We start from the raw sequence: 19,322 nt of genomic DNA on the forward strand, positions 1-19,322 counted from the left end.
AATTGAAGTTGTGTCTGATGTCTGCCTCAGAGGCTGCCATTCAGCACTAAGGCTGGCTGCAGCACTTACTGCCTGAATGTAAGGCAGGAACATATCCCATGAAAACCCAGCCACTTCCTAAGCAAGTTCACACAACTTTCTTATTTGAAATGGTCTTATCTGTCAGATATGTTATTGTTTTCAGTAGATGTAAGCAGCCTCTCAAACATCTTATTCTGCTCTCTGGAAATCACCTTGATGCAGTCCTTCCAAAATGACAGAGCACTAGAACTCAAACACAACGTTCAAATTCTTTTGAGTGTTGGGAGAAATTTAATCCCATGTAGTGGTTTCCTGTCTGTTTCAAATACATTCAGAATAAATGACAAAAATTTGTCAGAATGTGTCACTCCGCTAAGGAGTGTTGCAGTAACAAGCTTCTGGAGCCATTCACTAATTCAAACTTCATTCATGGTGACAATTATTACCTGGCAACTGTCTAAAGACCTCTGTGAGAAATAGGTTTGGAGATTTCAGTTTCATTGCTGTGGACAAGTTTCCACATCATAAAAATCATCACTCCATCTGTCACAGTAATTGCTAGAGTCTTGGCTTGTCAGAAAAACCAAGAATAAATTTAACCCAGAGAACAAATTACTCTTTTTACCCCATGAGGGAGTTCTCTGAGCCTAGAAATTAAATATTATTGTGGAGGCAGGGTGAATAAGGCTATGCTGTGGCTCCCTGTGCTGTGCCTGTTGGAAGAAGAATAGTTTCCAGGGTTGTAACTGCACAGAAAAGAGCAGGAAAGTTTTCTGGTCAGAGCAAAGAGCTGGAAACTGAGAAATTGGCCCATGCCACTGACAGGTTGTATGACCTTGGAAAGTTAAGACTTTCTTTCAGTTTTGTTCAGTTGTGAAATGGGTGGCACAGACACCCTCCAGAAGCCCTTGGGGTTAAAAGATATTTCCAGCAGGTGGAGATATGCAAGATTTTCTGCACTGCATAGAAAAGGAGAGATCATTAGTATTAAATAGAGTGAAGGAAGGTGTTGTGGATAGCAGATGAGACCTCTCATTATAGCAGTGTAGTTTGTCAGGGAAATGCGAGGGAATTACAGCAGTAATAATGGCCCTTCCCTCAGCCCTGCACTGGTCTTGTTTTGCACTGCACTTATCCCAGTGGAAAAATGTAGTGCTGGCTCAGGCCCCCAGCTTGCATTGTATTTACTTACCACCATTTATTTTTGCTGAAATAAGCACTATATGTAGATACTTTCAAATATGTCAAGTTCTGTTCATTTTTTCAAGTCAAATAAGGTCTGACTTTACCCCAGGATATATCTAAAAACATGTTTGTGATGCAGGAATCAGGAGGAAGCAGTCTTTGAGTCTGTGTTAACTGGAAGCCTATTGGAGGACCCTCTTGTGGGAGGCATTGCAAAACTGAATGAGTTGTTTAAATTGGAGCCTCCCCTCTTGTAGTTGGTGATTTCACTTTACATCTTCAGTCCAAAGAAAAGTATAAAATACTAACAGATGGAATAGCCAGGGACAGGAAAGTACTAACTTTAAGAAAGCTCTGGATGTGATGGGATCCACATCCTGAGTCTATGCTACAATTTCTACATGATTTTGTTTTCCTTTTCTGTTTTTGCCCCACTACCACAACATACAAGTACCTTTATGTGTCTATAAAGATAGTAATTATTTCCCATTATAAAGAGAAAATTGATTGTAGTGGCCAAAGGTTGAAATACTGGGTCATATTTTCTGCCATTTCCTTGTTTTTAAAATGTCATGAAGCCATCATTAAGAGAAATGTTATGAAATCTGTTGTCTATTTCTCATATTACTGCAGAAGTAGTTATTGATCAGTACTCTTTACATTTCTTGTTTCTAAAACCAGCATTTGTTGCTCTTTGAAAATATTGACTGTATAACTGGAACCATCTGCAGAGACTTCAGAGTGATACAAGTAATGAAAACCATAACACTCAAAACTTTAAGGTGTTTGTTTTAATTTGAGCTGGACTGAAAGTCTCAGCATAACTTTGGGGAGTTATTGTATGTTGTTCCCTGATTCAGTCTGACAAAAAAAAATTCTAAGAGGAGGTTATCAAAATGGGGAAAACAGGAGGGAAGAAAAAAGGAAATTGTGGAAAAATAAACTCTGCTTTTCCTATATAGTACATTTATATTCATGTACTACAGTTAGCAAGTTGTTTTTAAATGCCATTTGAGTCAATATCATCCTTATTTTAGGTTAAAATTTAATTTTGGTATGGAGTGGATTGCTGAACTTCTTTTCTTATTGATTTAAATCCATTTTGATCTAAATAAATCTGTATTTTTGAGAGAATTGACTGTTATAAAATGAAAGATGGGCTTTCAGATAATCTCATGAGTTAAAGTCCAACTGACTTCCAGTAAGAAACAGATTTGGAAGTACCTAAATTAAATTCAAAAAGTGAAATTTGAGCCAGTGAAATACATGCCAAAGATCTATAGGCAAGAATCTCCATTTAAATTCCCTGAATTGGCATGCACTTGCTTTGCAAATCTTGACAACTTTGCTCCATATCTCAGTTTGATTATTGAATTTTCCTCTCCTCACCTTTCAAACAGAAATGAGCCTGAGCATATACTTGCTAGAGCCCTTTAACAGCTCCCCTTAGCTTCCTAATTAAAGTTATTCCACTCCAGTTCATTCATCTCAGCATTTTCTCACTTTCCTGTTTGGTGTGAGAAACAGTAACTCAGTCCTTCACAAAGAATATTTTAAAGTTTTCACTATGAAGTTTGAGTGGTTAGAGGTGCTATGTTTTTGACCACCAAAATCATCTTGTGATTACTTTGAAATTATTTGGTTTGTTGCTTTTTGTTTTGTTGTCTTGTAATTACAGAAGATAAAGTGAGATGTAAATATGACTTCAAATCTTAAAAATTACTGTTGCAGATTCCATTTCAGTCCAGAATATACATTCAGAGCTGGAAGGGTAATTTATGTTTTCCCAGCAGACAAGGGTTGTGACTCTTTTCAATCCATTTTTCTTCCAGCTCCATAGCTTCTTTGACAAATCTGCACTGTAATTCTTTCATGTTAGTTCAATATTCTGAAATTGTCTGTAGGAAATAATGAAGTCATGCTATGCAGGAAGACAGAAATGTTTAAGCACATTAGTTCATTACTGCGGGCTGTTCACACACCTACTGTGCAGCTCTGAAGTTGCAGAGCTCACCTACCACTACTGTCTCAATACTTGCATCCAGAATTTCCCCTAAATGTAATTTTAAAAAAAACAACACAACAAATGAAAGTTATTCTGAATTTACTGATTATCAATGTCTCTGAAAGAGAGGGTGAGTCCCTTTTTATTACTACCTGTGGAGGACCTTGGGACCTGAGCCAAAATCCTTGATAGTTTGAAAATACTGAAACCTTGTTTTGAAACTGAAAAAGATAAGAGGGGAGATTCAGAGTTAAAATTATTGTCAGAGTAAGTTACACACTTCATGTACTTCAACATAGTTTCTTAAAAGTATTATTTTGAGAAGTAGTAAGGGGTGGGCAGGGGACAGGGAACAGAGGAAAAGGGGAACAGAAAGATGGATGCTTATTTATTACACACAAGTACAAGGGAAATGAACTTGAGTTTTGGTAGGAAGCAATGAAAAGGCCAGGAAAGAAACTGCCCTTGATAAACCATATGCAGACATGCAGAGATATTCAATTTGCAGTAGTAGGACACATTGACATAGGCATTCATCATAAGCCATAGTGATTATAAGCTGCCATATCAATATGAAATCACTGGGAGAGGTTTTCTGCCAAGAAAAAAAAAAAAAAAAAAGTGCATTAGCTATGCAGAGAGAGTTACAAGCTCTAAACATCCCTGAATTTTGTAAAGGTCTAGTTATGCAACTGACCTTTCTGGGCTGAACCTAAATTTAGGTAAGTTGTCATTGTACATTTTTATGTAGAATTTGTTAATGTTTTGGGATTTAAAAGAATTAATTCTTTAAAAGGTTTTTATTTCATTTTTAAAGAATAGCACCAGAAGCAACTACTTTATCTGATTTTTAAAATAATGCTTATAGTGCATAAAACTACTGCTGTTACTGCAGAAAAAGCAAGGTCAGTGAAAGTGACAAGATATTAAAGTACATTTTTTAGCTGACAAAGGGAAGAGGAAATTTTAGTTTGACTTTCAAAATTAAAATTTCAATATTGTTAAGGAAATAAAGGAAGAGAACCTTTAAGTCCCCAGGGAGATGCATAGACAATGACTTTTTACAGAGTATTTCCATACTCCATGCAGAAAATGCATCATATCACAGATAATTGGAACTGTTCGCTTCATCTTTTGAGGATCATTGCAGTTCTTGCTCCTGTGATGTTGAAATCACTACACTTATGAAGGGGGAAGAATACAACTCCAGCAGCTGAGTTCTAAATAGCAGTGTCTCTGTCTGCAATCAGGCTTTCCTAAACAGCAGAGGGAAGCCATCCCAGTGTAGAAAGCACGTTAGGATGGGCAGCTGAAGAGCACTGAAGCCCACAGGGGTGGAGGACCCAGCAGGGGAGCCAAATACCACTTGGTGCTACTCACTGGTGGTACAGTGCCCTGTGCAGCCTGGTGCAACACCACAGTCCTGAGCTGGTTCCAGCCAAGGCAGGTTAGCTGATGAAGCAGAATAACCTGCTCCCAGTAAATGCCCACGTTGATTAATAGCTGACTTGGGTATCATCAGCGACACGTAGACTCTTCAGCTACTGATCTGATGAAGACTGTGTAAACTATAATCAGAGCTCTGACCTATTGGAGTACAGTGACTAAGAGCTGCAGGTAGGAGGACTTGGGTAGTGTCTGTGGCAAGAGCATGGCTGTGCAGGCTGTGTTGGAAGCAGGAGTCACACAGGTTTGGTTAGGATACAGACTCACGTAGTGCTGTCATTGCACCATTCAGAAGGGAATTCAATTCTGACATTTCAGACCCAGCAGTATGAGTGAAGGTTGTTCATTTTTCATCTCAAACCTTTACATTCATTTCATTTATTATCCTACTTCAGTCAAAGTGTATAAGAATTCTTGTGTTACAAAGATGTCTGAAGTGATGAATTCATGAGTGTCTTTGAAATCATAGGTGCTGCCTAGAATATTGAGGCTCAAATAAAACTTCTCCTGCTTGGTATCTCCATAGTATTTATAAAGGGAAATATGCAAAGAGAAGAAGTTTACTCCTGATGGAAACTTGAGTGCATTTTTCCTACAGGATTTTGCCTGATTTCCCAGGTACTTCTTGTAGTGATCACTCAGCAATTGCTGTTCACATTGTAATCTATGGATTACAGAAGTAGGTCTTTTAGCTAGGATACTCAGATTGTTGATATCTTGTTCCAAAGAACAATTCATTCTGACAATGATAAGAATACAGGAATCATGTTCAACAGATTCCTTTTCCTTAGTTTTCCTTTCTTTTTTTTTTTTTTTTTTTCTTGTACAATATCATAGTGATTTGAATTAATTGGAAGAAGAGTAGAGTTTTGTGTTTTGACAAAAGTGGGATTAGGCAGTAGGGTCTGCAAAAGAAGATCATTACAATACCAAAACCAAATTATATCTCAGCAAACACAGGAGAATTACATGACTTTATTAGAGTTAAAAATAAGAATAACATGGCAGCATAATACTATAAGCAGTTTTCATGTCAAGGCTGACTGCCACACCACGACATCATTTTTTGTAGCATCACAACAACTATTTCTCAAAAAGCCTCCATCTGTTTAAATGTACTACTGTGTATCCTTCTTAAAGAATAGCATCACCTGGCAAATAAATTCCTCAATGATTGGAATGGTAAATCTATTTGCTGTTGACTTAAATCAAGCAGCATGGACTATTGTTTATTGATAAACTTTAAAACACAATGCTGTAATATAAAGTTGTGGCTCTAAGTAATCACTATATAATAAGAAAGGGGATTTTTATAGAACTGATGTAAATACGCTCTTCATATAGACCAGTAAAATAGAATATGCTGTAATTCTTCACACTGGCTTTCTTTAATTTCTTTCATGTTTTCATGTTTAAAGTTTCCAGTTCTGCTATTCTTGCATTACCACTTTAAAATGAAAGAAATAATTTTCATTAGATTCAATTAACAGAAATGCAACATTGATGCAGCTTGGAAAATGACAGGATTTCTTCAGCTTGCAGAGAGCTTTTATCTTGTCTGCCTTAATATTATTTCAATCACTTTAAGAGTCTGGACATATCATTTATCTTTGTTTTCTTAGAGACAAGGAGGTGGCAAATGTAGAGAGTAAATAACTTTACTAAGGTCCTAAGAAATCCTCAGTGAGGCTAGGATGTTTCAGACTCTCTTTCCAAAAGGAACAGCAAAAAAAGAATACAAATCCAGAGTACCTTGTGCAACTTTAAATTTTAGTAGAGTACATATGAATTTAAAGCAATGTAATTCTCTTTTTGAAAATTTGACAGAGCTTTGCTTGAGTTATGAAATCAATCAGTGGCAAAAGTTGGAAGCTACCATTTGACTTGGGAGTGTTGATTCATAGTCTGATTAACCAATATCCAGGAATTTGGTTGTATTGTAAGGACCTTTTATATTTCTAACAAGAAAAGCAAAATTAATTTTTAAAGGCCCTAATAAATTAATTTTTAATTATATTAGCATGTAATCATTTAAGGCTTAGACCAGTCTCTATACAGAGAACAACATGAAGTGTGATGTGAGAAAAAATTATGTTGCATTTTTTTTCTCAAATGCTGACAGTTTTACCTCTATTCTCAATTGGAGATGTGCATATCATAACATTTACTGTAAGAAACAGGTCTGGGTTGCCATCAGTGAAGTACATAAATTGAAATAATTACTTTTTTCCAGCACCATTTTACACATTCTGCATCCACATTTATAGGAAAGAGTTTTTGTTTGGGAATGATGTGTAGCAAGTTTGTATATAAAAGGATTCTGTAGCTACAGTTGTTATCATAGCTTTAATAATATGATACATATTTAAAATTATTTAGATGCCTCAAAGGTGTAGAAGATATCCAGGCCTGTCTTTGACCCTGAAGAATAAAACAGGAATGGAACTGCCCCACTTAACATGGGTAGAAAAGTTTTTTGTGTCCAGAAGTAATGAGTAACAGAACCTTCATTGGGTTTCCAGATGTGTATTTACCCAGCCGCATTTGGAAAATTCCACTGGTTCAAAAATATGATTATTTGAACAAGTATTTTCTAAAATAGACTTCCCTGGTATGTGGGAAGAGAAGTGTAACTTGGAATAAAGTAGGGTATCAAAGGAATTCTAAACACAAGAACCTATTGCCATGGGATTTCATACTAATCTTGTGAATCCAAGATTTGAAAATATAGGTGACCATCCAATGCATGGGCTTATCCTCCACAGTTTTTTTCTATCATCTAAGTAATCCATATTTCATATATGAAGTGTTCATTGATTTCAGGTACTCATAGGTTTTCAGCAGAACTGCTTTCTCTTCAAAAAATAACACATGGAGAGCTGAAGCAAAATGATGCAATGATAGCTCAGTAGGTGTGCATGGGATAGGTATGGACACAAGATACTTGTGTTCCAAAATAGCTTCCACATGTGGCTATTTCTTTTTACAGTGATAAAAAACAATGGAATTCTGGTTATAGTGCTAGTTAAGGTTAGATGAGTTGTTGATATAAATCCAACTGTGACCATTAGTATTGATTGATTCATGTTTCCTTGTGCATCCCTGTCTGTCTGTTATTCAGGTATTTTCTCTTAAGCAGTTGCATTTTAAATCTCAGTGGACCCAGTGCAACTGGTTCTGGCCAAAATGTGTGAACCAAAGTACAACAGTACTTGCAGAGAGAAATAATTTGTTGGTAGCTGCAGAGAGAGATTTACTTCTAGATGAAGTTCTTTATAAAAAAATGAAACATGAATGTAGAAGAAACATGGCAGTGTCTTTTTATACTATAGTTATTGGTTACTAACCTTGAAATAGACCAGGAGCCTTGGGTCTGCTGGCTCACTGATGAGAAGGTTGTAATTATATGGAGTGATCCCTAACCTCTAAGAAATGCTTGTAAACTTCAGCAGAGGAAACTCAGGCTTTTGTTCAGGACTTGGACTATTTTATCTTAGTCATGTCAGATTAGTCACTAGAAGGATCACAAATTCACTGTGTAGCAGCTCAGTTACATACACATGCTTGCTAATTTTGGAAACCTTTTAGGACCACTTTCCTATGTTTTACTCAGATGATTTATCTATTAAGCTTGTAACTAAACAATTCACCTTAATGACTATTATAGATATGGAGTCAACTTCTCCATAAATTCCTTTCACAGTTCTCTCTTATTAGCTAAATATCTCTTCAAAGATTGAATTTAATAACCATCTTTAAATAATTTGTGGTATATATGTCAATTTATGAATCTAAGGATTGATGTAATGGAACATATAAATAAATAATATAGCATCATTCATCTAATCCAGTCTAGGGCCTATAATCAAAGCCAGGCAAAATTAATAACTAGTGTGGTTAGATAATATTACAGTCATCTTCTCTGGGAGATGCTTATGCTTGACACTTCCACTGGGAGTAACCCCAGAATAAGAAAAATTTACACAGTTTTAATATTTTTTCATACCTAGTTTTAGTGTATACTTGATTGTTAGACCCCATGGTATAAGACACTTAGTGTTTCCCATGAAATGCTAAGTCCAGCTTTTCTCAAATTAAAAGGATTCAAAAATCACTGTTCGTATAGATTAGATTAGAAGCAGAAGAACTTAAACTGTTGAATTACTTCACTGTTCATTTTTCATTTTGACAATACGGTGTTTATACTTGTGCATTTTCAAATTGCCATTCCCTGCTGCTTGTCTTTTATCCTGTTGGAATGTTGTTTATTTGCATTGCATTGTTTCTGCGTTTGCTTTTTTCTCTTTTTGTTTTTTTCTAGGAGTATTGGGTTGGTGCTTGGCATAACTGCACATGCACACTTGCATGCTGGGCTGCTTTGAATGATAGAGGGAGTGAGACTAAATAGCTGCTTATGTAGGATTACATTCTCACCTCTGCTCTCTCAAAAAAAGACATATTCAACCAAATTCCTAGTTTGCACAGAGATAATGTATATCCAGATAGGAGGGATAACATTATCACAGGGTATCACACAGGTGCAGTAAACACATTATCAGGAGTAACTGCAATATGGAGTGTGCTTTTCTGATAAATTTTAAATTGTAAATTAATACTCTTTCTGTTGTGATAGTCCTATTTGTTTTAACGAGCCACTTCTGTGGAAGCTGAATGCATTCCTTCTCTATAATTCTATGCAATGCACACATGAAGGTTAGTAAGCACAGAGAAAATGAACTTGGTCTTATACAATATTAAACTTAAAAATCTGTAGGATTTTTTTATTATTATTTAAATATAATGATACAGAATCTCATAAAATATTGAAATGTTTAATAATGGCAATGTTTAATAATGGCATGGTACAGTTTGCCATCAGACAGTTTTTCATTGCTATTTTAAACCACTTTAATTTCCATGTACTTTATCTTAAAATTTAGTGCAATGACTCAAGCATAAGGAGAATTTTATGTGCTTGGTTTTTTTTTGATGGAGGGGGCTAGAAACTTTGCAGGTTAGTTTAATGGGTTGATGTTATTTTAAGTCTGTCATTAGGCTTATTTACCTGTGATTTCCCTACTCTTTAAAAAACAAGCAGATGTTGTATGGAAGTTCTATGAATTATTTTTCATGTGTCATCTTAAATGCAAAGAAAGTTCATTTTGTTAATGACATGATTGCTCTGACTGAGTTCTGTGTTAAAATCACATTATACTCCCTTTTTTTTTTTTTGATCCTGGATTGGAATTAGGAGTGTCTGATTCCTGAAGGAAGATATCAATGGTCTTTTGAGTGGAATTCCTAAATTTAGGCCAGCTTCTGTGGACTGTGGTGGAAAAGTACATGAAAATAAGAGGTTTTCCACATTTTTTAATGTCTGCTTAACCATTTTTTTTCCTATACTCTTATTCAGTGCATATCTCTCACAAAATTTTATTTTGACAAAAATGTGTTTCTTTCAGTTTTGTTGACAATAATAAACCAAGTCATCTAAAAATTCTGGTCTTAACATTTTGTGAGACTCAAGGCTTGCTGCCTGTTAGCATTGTTAGGAATAATTCACTAGTTTAAAATACTTCAGAATTTATTATGTATTCACAGACTATAGAATAGATAAGCTTTTCCTTTAGACAATAGGGCCAGTTTTCTTACTGGAAAACTTACCCAATAATTTCTTTTTTCCTCTTCCATCTTCCCCCTACAATGCAGCTGTTTAATACATGTCTGATGTGCAATTTTGCATGTTTGGATTGCAGATCTTATATTATTCTTCCTATCTGAATTTTCCTATAAACTGCTGAGCTATCTCTTGATTTCTGTCAAAGTTTTGCCAAAGTTCCTTAAACATGGACCCATTTTTCAAGCCCTTCCTAATGTCTTTTAACATTTGCTTAAACTGCAAAGGAAGTTAGGTGCACATGCTTTAGTTGTTAGTTGCATGGAGACCTAATAAGGTTTGAGTGCAGTAATGTGTTTTATTGTGGAAGCAATGCACAGCCCTAAAAATCCATCAGAACTGGGGTTTATGGGGCAGTGGTGAGTGCTGGGTGTTGCAGCTGCCACAGAGCAGCTACTGATGGATATTGTGCTATGTAGTCCCTATAAAAAACTATATGTATGCCTGTATTCTTGCTTTCCAGGAGTGATCAATCACCATCACAGGCAAAGCAAGCTCAACTCAGGGAAAGTAATTCAATTAAACCAGAGTAGGGTAGTGAGAAATAAAACCAAACCTTTAAGCACCTTTCCCCAGCCTTTATCTTCCTTCTGCACTCAGATTCACTCCTCACTTCTGTATCCTGAGCAGCACAGGGTGACAGTGAATGGAGGTTGTGGTGAGTTCATTTCAATTTGAGTGTATGACACAAATCATTATTGATGTGGATGTGCAAAAGCATTGTGCCAGAGAGCAGGGAGGAGAGTGACAGATGCCTTCTCCATGAGGAGCTGCAAACCCAGCGTTGTACTGGGTGTGGCACCAGGCACCTCGAGCTGCAGGTGTGGGGAGACCATGCAGAGTGCCATGGGATGTTACCTGCAGTTTACAAATGTTCCCTATTCATGAAAATAGCACTACATCCTCTCCCACAGCTGTAATTAGAGACAAAATCAGGTATTATGTTCATGGATCATTTCCATCCAATACTGCTTAAGCAGCTGAGAGTGTTGGATTTTCCTTCTTCTACCATTATCCCTTTTGTTTTTCACTTCTTGTAAATATTCTGCCATGTAAACCTCAGTCCTCAGCTGGTATAATTTTCAAACTAACTTCATCAGGAAGTATTTAAGCTCCCAGAAGGAGCTTTATCATTCTTCATAATCAGTACAGTATCATAAATAATAATGATAGCAGTAATAACAGTAGTATTATAACTGAGGCTGGTAAGAAAATTAAACTTACTTTTTAAAATAATAATAGAATGTCTTGGAATGCTGTGGAGATTTAGGCATCCCACTTCTAAAAATGCAAAGGTTTGCCCAAAATATGAAGATATGAACAAGGAATATAATCAGTTGGGATTGGATTTGTTTTTTTCTAACAGTTTTCACTCAATATCTCTAATTTACTCAACAATGAGTTCTTAACAATTCTTTAAGTCTGTATTTACTCTACATGAGAACTTCACATGTGGAGCTACTTTAAAAATATATCCTTTCCACTCTACTCCTTTAAACAGCATTCCCAATTACTTTCAGCTCCCCCCCACATCTTTCTAAACCACTTCTGCTGTTTTAAATACCAGATCTCAAGCTGGAATAACAAATCCTCTCAAACAAGCAAGATTTTTGTATTTTAAAGGTTATCATTATCTCCTGCAATTACCTCAGCCATAAGGAAATAGATTTGAAGGCAGGGGATGTTTCACCACTTTGAAGATCAGGTACCTGACTTAGGCACACTGCTAACAAAGGTGGATAATTAGCTTTATTCCAGGAGCTGAAGCATTCCTCTGAGTCACAGCTCCACCTTGCATTCTTCCTTATTACTAAATGATCGTAGTTTAGGACTGCAATAACTCAAATACTGTAAGTCACAGAATGTGGCTAACCACTTCTTTGTGAACACTGTTTGGGGAAGGGAGGAATAAGTTAGCAACCTTTTTTGCTTTAGTTGTACAAGTGAAATTACCTCAGAGAACCTGAATAGAGACGTCGTGTTATTCTACATATTTGTAGGCAGAATGACAGCCTAATCCTTCATTTTGTTATTTTTCTGTTTTCCAATGAGTAGCTATTTAGCCTAGCAGTGCTATTTGTACAATAGATGCACAGATGCCATTTTAAAAAGTGACTTATGCTGCTGAAATCCTCACTGCATGTGCCTGTGCATGAAAACAAACAGCATTACATCTCATGTCTGGCTTTGTTACCTGAGGGTGATCTGAACATAGCAGGGTTGAATTTCCTATTCCCTGAAGTATCCTGTTTGCCTCTGATGGCAAACTGTCTGGTTAGTTTGACACTTCTAATATGGGTCAGTAACTGTCAGTACTGGATATTATCAAACCATTTGTAGCTGAGATAAAATTAATGCCCAAAAAAAGCAATCTCTGGTCTTCTAATTAATCCCACAGGAGTGCGAAAACTCATTTAAGTTAGGAGTTTAGCTGTTGGCAGCATCAGGGAAAGCTGGTTTCACTTCACTGAGCTGAATTAGAACTCCACATTAGTGGAATTAAAGCATGTTGCCTTGCTAAACTCTTACATCCATCAAATCAAAGGCTTAGAAGCTTTATAAACAACTGCAGTGCTACCTTCAGTCCTTGACAGAAGAAACAACATGCTGAGAATACATCAGAAAAAACCAAACAGAATTAGCGTCCCCTTCACTGGTCTACAGTGAAATTTTCTCAATATTGCATTTATCACTCTTTTCTGTTTTAGTATTGTGAATGACAAAGAACTCAGAGCTCTAGTTTTGGGTTTGGTTTTGCTGTTGTCGTTTGAATTTTTTTTCCTGCAGAGAACATATTGATAGACAAATGCAGTTGGTATATTTTTCTTCTGTGTGGCAGTTTGAGAATTGGGAGCTGAAGAATGGCTGCTCCAAAGCCAGTGTTCAGAGAGGTCTCTACCCAGCCTGTGCCACAGGTGTTTTACTGCTTCGTTATCAGAAGTTGCAGGTCAATTGATTTAGGAAGCAAATAACTTTAATGCTGTCAGTTTTGACTTGTCAAAATAAAGATATATGGAAACAAAAGGTTTCCTAAATCAGGTCTATAGCAAATAGAAGACAGCTGTTCTTTGTTGATAGAAGTTGAGGGTTGAGAGAGGAAAACTAATGACTTTTCTAGTACTCTCTTTGTAAAGACAGTGTATCTTGCTTTTATCCAAAGGAGAAGAGAAAAAATTTTGGATTGTAACAATCTTATTTCTTTTAATTTCAATTCTTTGCTTTCAATGCAATAGGCAGGCTTTGGCATGAACTGATTTGAGCATCATGCAGTCTGATCCCTTCATGGTGCTTGTCCACATTTTTGCATTATAGAAGTTTAAAACACAATAAATATTTCCCTAACATGATTGTTCCATCCCAGATAGAGGTTTCAGTGGCGTATTGTGTAAGGGTGAAAGTGTCATTTGGGAGGGGAAGGTGGTGGTTCATCTGATCCCTTTGAGGAAAGAAGGATTTATGATGCTGTCTCCAGTTTTAGCATCCCCCACACAGCTGCTTTCAGAGCTTTCATGGCCTAGAACAGAATTAAAACTAAGGAGACTGGCTACTCACCTTTTTGTTTCTATAATACTTACTGATATATTTATTTTCATAATAAGCATTTTAAAAAATACATGGACACCAGGCTGCTCTAGTTTTAGTATTTAATGAAGCCATGAAATTGTTTGCCTTGCCTGAAAAATAAGTTTAAAACAAAAAGCATTTTAACACATTAAAAAGAGAGGTTGAATTCTTTGCTCCCAATTTTGCATCTTATTATTAATTTAAAATCTCATTCTTTGTTCCTTCACTCTTATGAATTGTCTTACAAGAACAGCATATTCTCCTTATCTCAATTAACTAAAATAAAATGGATTTAAGTTAAAACTGGTCTTTTTCAGGATGTAAGGTTCTTTTCTTCAGGGGAAATTCATATTGTGTGGCTGTAGTACTAGGTAGTGTATAGAAATATTGTTACTTTATATTATTAAAACTAGTAGGAGGTTCATTCTCATTTGAAAGAAATGGTAGCATTTTTACAAGCCTAAATTTCAATCTTTGAATACTTTGATCTGTCAGTTTGAAACTATGCCACTTACATATCCCAACAGGGATATGTTTAGGCATTCATCACAGAAAGTGTTGGTAGCAGTAACTCAAAAGCTTTATTTCTCCAGTGCTGCAAAAGACTTGTGCAAATGCACAGGTGTATTAAGTATGTGATGAAAACAGCTTCTTTCTGCTGGTTCCATCAATTTGATAGAATTCACCAAGAGATGATCTTTTCAGTAAGTCAGCTAGGAATCATATCAGACTATTATTCTGTCTCCAATAGCAACTTGTGTCAAGCAAAGATTAAACTGCATTTTAGACTTCAAGGTTTCATTATATTCACAATGATACCTTAGAAGGCACAAGCTTATATCAAGGATCAAACTTGATTTTTCATAATTATGTAAAAGAAAATGAGTTTTCATATCACAGTTCTGAACTATTTTCATGAAAGCAGGCGAGGGCTCATTTGAATATTGTGTCACAAATCCCTAGGATTGGAAAAGGTTTTCTAATGGATGGAATATTGCAGATAAATGAGCCCCCTCACTTGGCAGGAGTGGGGTGTAAAGTTCCTTGTACAAACTTAACGTGGAATTTTAACCAATGTTCATATAATATTCTGCAGTGTTTGTCCAACTCAGCTGTTCTGTTCACATCATGATCCCAGAAACTTACAATACTTATAAATAAGTTTTGCTATAAAACAGGTAAAAAGCTCTGCAGCTCTTCTTAGAAGGTGAATATACTTTTCCACAAACCTTCTGAAGCACAATTGTCACAACAGAAGATTCCAGGAGGACTTTTGTTTGTACAGTGACATGCATCACAACTCTGAGCTACACCAAAAAAAAAAAAAACCGAAAAAGGCATCTTTTCTGTCAGACAGTCATCTTTTCTGTATTGACCATGCTACAGGATGAAATTAATGTAAAATAGGTCTGTTCCTCACTACTGTCAAATGAAGTAGCTTTTATTGCAAATAAAATGTGTTGTTTCTAAACAAGCAGTTTGAGATATATGCAAAGCTTGAAAGCAAGACAAAGTCTTCAGTTTTTAGAATTAGTGATATAAAATGACATAAAGATTTACTTTCATTGTGCACTTTGCATTATTAATACTGGGCCTCACTATATGCTGTAGTCATTTAAATTAGTCAGAAAATACACCCAGATGCTTTTGCTTTATAATACTTTATTTAAACAGATTGTCTTGGATGAGAAGTACAATTTATTATCACAAAACTGGTGCTCTGTTTTACCCATGTGTATTTACAATATTATTATACCACAGTATAATACTGGAATTAGTACATACTGTGTATTTTTAACATAATTATTATTATTTAGATTTCTTAATCATGTCAGTATAACATATGAAAAGCCATTAGACCTCAGGCTTTTTAATATTTTTTTCAGAGTGTCTGTGTTTTGCTATAGAAAAAATATCACGTTTTTTTCCTAAGTATTGGGTCCTAGATCAATAAAAATCCATGTGGAAAGACTCAAACTGCTTAAAATATTATAGAACTAATGTTGAAGTTATATCAAGGTGCAATTCTAAGAAATGCATGCTCTCTTTTAATGAGAAACACTGAAAATTAGATTGATTACATTATCATTTGCTGTTTTACCTTTTGCTCTGAAATTAAGTTTGCATTGTATGTTTAGTGTATTTAGTGGAATAATTAGCTTTTAAGTTATTTAAAATTACTAAACTGCGTGTGAATATATATGTATTTTTCAAATGAGTAGCAAAGATAAGGGGATGTTATTATCTTAATTTTTTGCTCTTAATGAGAAATGAAAGCTGAATTTAAACAAGAGAGATTGCACAATGAAGTTCTTTTTGAACAGATGAGCACCACTGAAATGAAAATGCTTTAGACACGTGTAAAACAATCTTTTTTGTTGTATCTATTTTGTTGTATCTATTGTTGTATCTATTTTGGCATTAGCTCAACTGCTAGAGACAATAAGAGCAAGATGAACTTCTATTTCTTTAACAAATGCTTTTCTTTGTTCTTCCCTGGCCGTGCAGTCACTCCCAGCACAGCACTGCAACACGTCCACCCACAGTGAGCTTGCAGAGGACCATTTCTGTGGAAGGGTAAGATGATTCTCTGTTAAAGCTGCTCTAGAGGTGTCAGATACCACTGAGCTACCCACATGCACAAGGCTGTTCATTAGGTGTTTAAGTCTGTGAGATGGAGCAATGAAGTTTCAAATTAGTGCTGATCCTTTCCTGGTGCTTCCACTGAAAGATTTGGTTTTCATGGAGATGAGAATATCTGTCATGGAGATATATTGGGCACCATTTCTTCAATTCATCTCACTTGACTAGTGTTCATATTTACTTGTATTATCTGTGAAATCTTCCCACTAATCATGGAAAAGTCCAGTGAAGTCTTACTCTGTTTTCTTAATGTATGCTTGAGTTCTTTTTGACAAACCAGTGTTCAAAACTAAGGGTGAAGAACTACTGATGGAAAATATTAATTCTGTGCTGGTGAATGTGTACATGAGTGTGTTAACTGTACAACACAGCTGTAGGGGCACAGCTGCCTCAATTTTAACAAAGGCAGTGGTGTAAAATGTGAATAATTCACAACTACAGGTAATATTCTTGCACGTTTACAGTATTAGAAAGGCTGATTGTTAACATAGGAACACAGATTATCTTTGCACTGACTGGCATAGTTTAAAAAATGTCAAATTTTATTATCCCCTCCCATAGAAGTGTGGAACTCTCTAGGCATGGATAATAATTTACCATTGGCTGCTCTCAGTTTACATTTCAAAGCTTTTCTTTCTTGTTCTAAAAAAGAGACTGTAAAGCTTTCATGGAGGAAAGATGTCATCATGTTGTCTTTTGGCTTCCATTACAATTGTACTGTGGTGCAGTCAGAAAATAAAGTGGTCAGTCTGTAAAATAATCCTGTCCTAAGTGAAGCCTGAAATGGTTTTCTCAAAAGTCTTAATTTTTAATTTCTTATCTAGATCTATGATTTAAAATATGATCATTTTAAATATGTAAATCAGCTATGATAATTATTCATTGAAAATTAGATTGAGCTAATAGAATTGTGCAGGAAAAGTGCATGTGGCTCAAGGGCTATCCTCTGGAAGATAGTTCTATAAATGAAGCCCTCATCATCACCCAGCCATCATGCTCAAAACAGGACCAGCTGTAAGGTAGATCAGGTTGCTCAGGATCTTCTCCAGTGAAGCTGTGACCATCATTAATGTGGAGATTGCTCAAGTCCTGGACAAGCAGTCTCAGTGCTTAAACACCTTCCATTTTAGATTTTTTTCTTTTTCTCTCTAATCCAGAGAGAGTCATAATAAATTCCCCTGACTCTTCTTCTAATCATCTCATGAATAAATTGATGTTTGAAATAAAACTGAGCTTCAAGAACAATTTGGGTGGTGAAAAAGTAGGAGAAGAAAAGAATAATTTGCTCACTTGAGATTTAAGGAAGGAGATTCTATTATGATGTCTCTGGGTTGGTCTGCTGGACAAATTCAGGAATCATCCTGTAGTTTTAAACTCCTACTTAAATTTGGAAATCAACCTGTCTAAATGATTTTTTAGATAAATTGCAGAATCTGTACTGGCCACACAGACAACTTGAATATATTGTGTGTGAATCACTAGGGTGCAGAAAATCGGCCATTGATACCACAAGTCTCCTGTTGTTCAGGAGGTAGAAGAACATCAGCTTGTAATTATTACTAATCAACTTACACTGCATCATATTTCATTTCACATAGGAAAGTGGGACCATTGGCCTGTTCCACTGCTGAGCAGAAATGAGTAATCAGCTCAGCCCTAAATATTTCATTATGTTAAAGCTCAATTTATTCTGATGTTTTTGTGGAGTCCATGCTGCTAAGTATGTTTACAGCTAATAGAATTGGAGGACAAAACAAAGTTATTTTTCTCTTTTAGGAGCCGTGTAAAATCCTATATTTAGGAGAATCACTGTATTGCTTTTGAGATGCACTTTTTAAACAGCTGCTTTTCCTGCAAGGCATCCCTGGCACACACTGACATTTGTACCCTGGATGCTGGATCTCTCTGACTGACTGGGGTCACTGAACTGATATAATTATTGGGTCCTGTGAAGGAAAAATTAAATTTGGGAGGGTTAAAGAAATACAGAGGGAATTGCATTTGCTGGCATTTAATCCTTTCCACCCCTGTTGAATATGTGATAATAGAGCTGGCCAGAAGAGATTTTTAAAGAACTGAATAGGTTTTTTTTAACAAGGTGGTTTTTTTTATTTGAGAGAGCTTTTGTGGACTTCATGTCCCACAATAAAATGAATGGCCACATGGGAAAAATAAAGACATCTTCAAGGATTATTATTCCTTTATAGTCAAGCCATATATTCTTCACAGTGTAATAACCATGCATGAGGTGTACGAATTTATTCTGTGTATAAAGGCATGAACTTCTCAGGTTTTTGAGGTCATCATTAGTAATTTCCCTAATGTTTTATTTGCATAGTTAAAAAAACAAGAAAACTCTAATGTTTGAATTAGAAAATATTGTTGTTTTGAGTTTTTTGAAGTGATTTTAATGAATAAGCTAAGGTGACTATCCAAAATAGGAAAATTATTGGTTGAAAACAGCCCTTGTTTTATTTTTAAATCCTGCCACACTAGCACACAAAGCTTTAAAGTTAGTGATGTCTGACAGCTATTCTCTCTGCTTTTGGCATCCCCACAAATTTAATTTTGTATGCTATCAGCCAACTCTTAGAAACTGGGGTTTCAATTTACTTGATCGAGTCTTTTTTGCCTTATCAATGTGTCTGAGCATCTGAAAGATATATATATAAACAGCATTTGAACCATGACTAAGGATAAGAATTTTTATTCTGGTTAGGACAGATACTACAGAAGGCTTTTTGTTTCAGAAGTGTCTTCTATAAAGTAATTTCAGATGCT

General features: G+C 35.7%; 1 protein-coding gene across 12 annotated transcripts in view; it reads left to right on the forward strand.

Annotated features, from left to right (window-relative positions):
- The window catches only part of DLG2 (discs large MAGUK scaffold protein 2), a 966,889-nt gene that overhangs the window by 728,079 nt on the left and 219,488 nt on the right, over window positions 1-19,322 (forward strand). For all 12 annotated transcript variants that reach the window (XM_079303594.1, XM_079303596.1, XM_079303599.1 and 9 more), the window contains one exon: window positions 16,407-16,475. In XM_079303594.1, coding sequence (XP_079159720.1) covers window positions 16,407-16,475 — 69 coding nt within the window. The remainder of the gene's footprint in view (window positions 1-16,406; window positions 16,476-19,322) is intronic.

This window comes from Erithacus rubecula (assembly GCF_903797595.1).
Source record: "Erithacus rubecula genome assembly, chromosome: 1".
Classification (NCBI taxonomy): Eukaryota; Metazoa; Chordata; class Aves; order Passeriformes; family Muscicapidae; genus Erithacus; species Erithacus rubecula.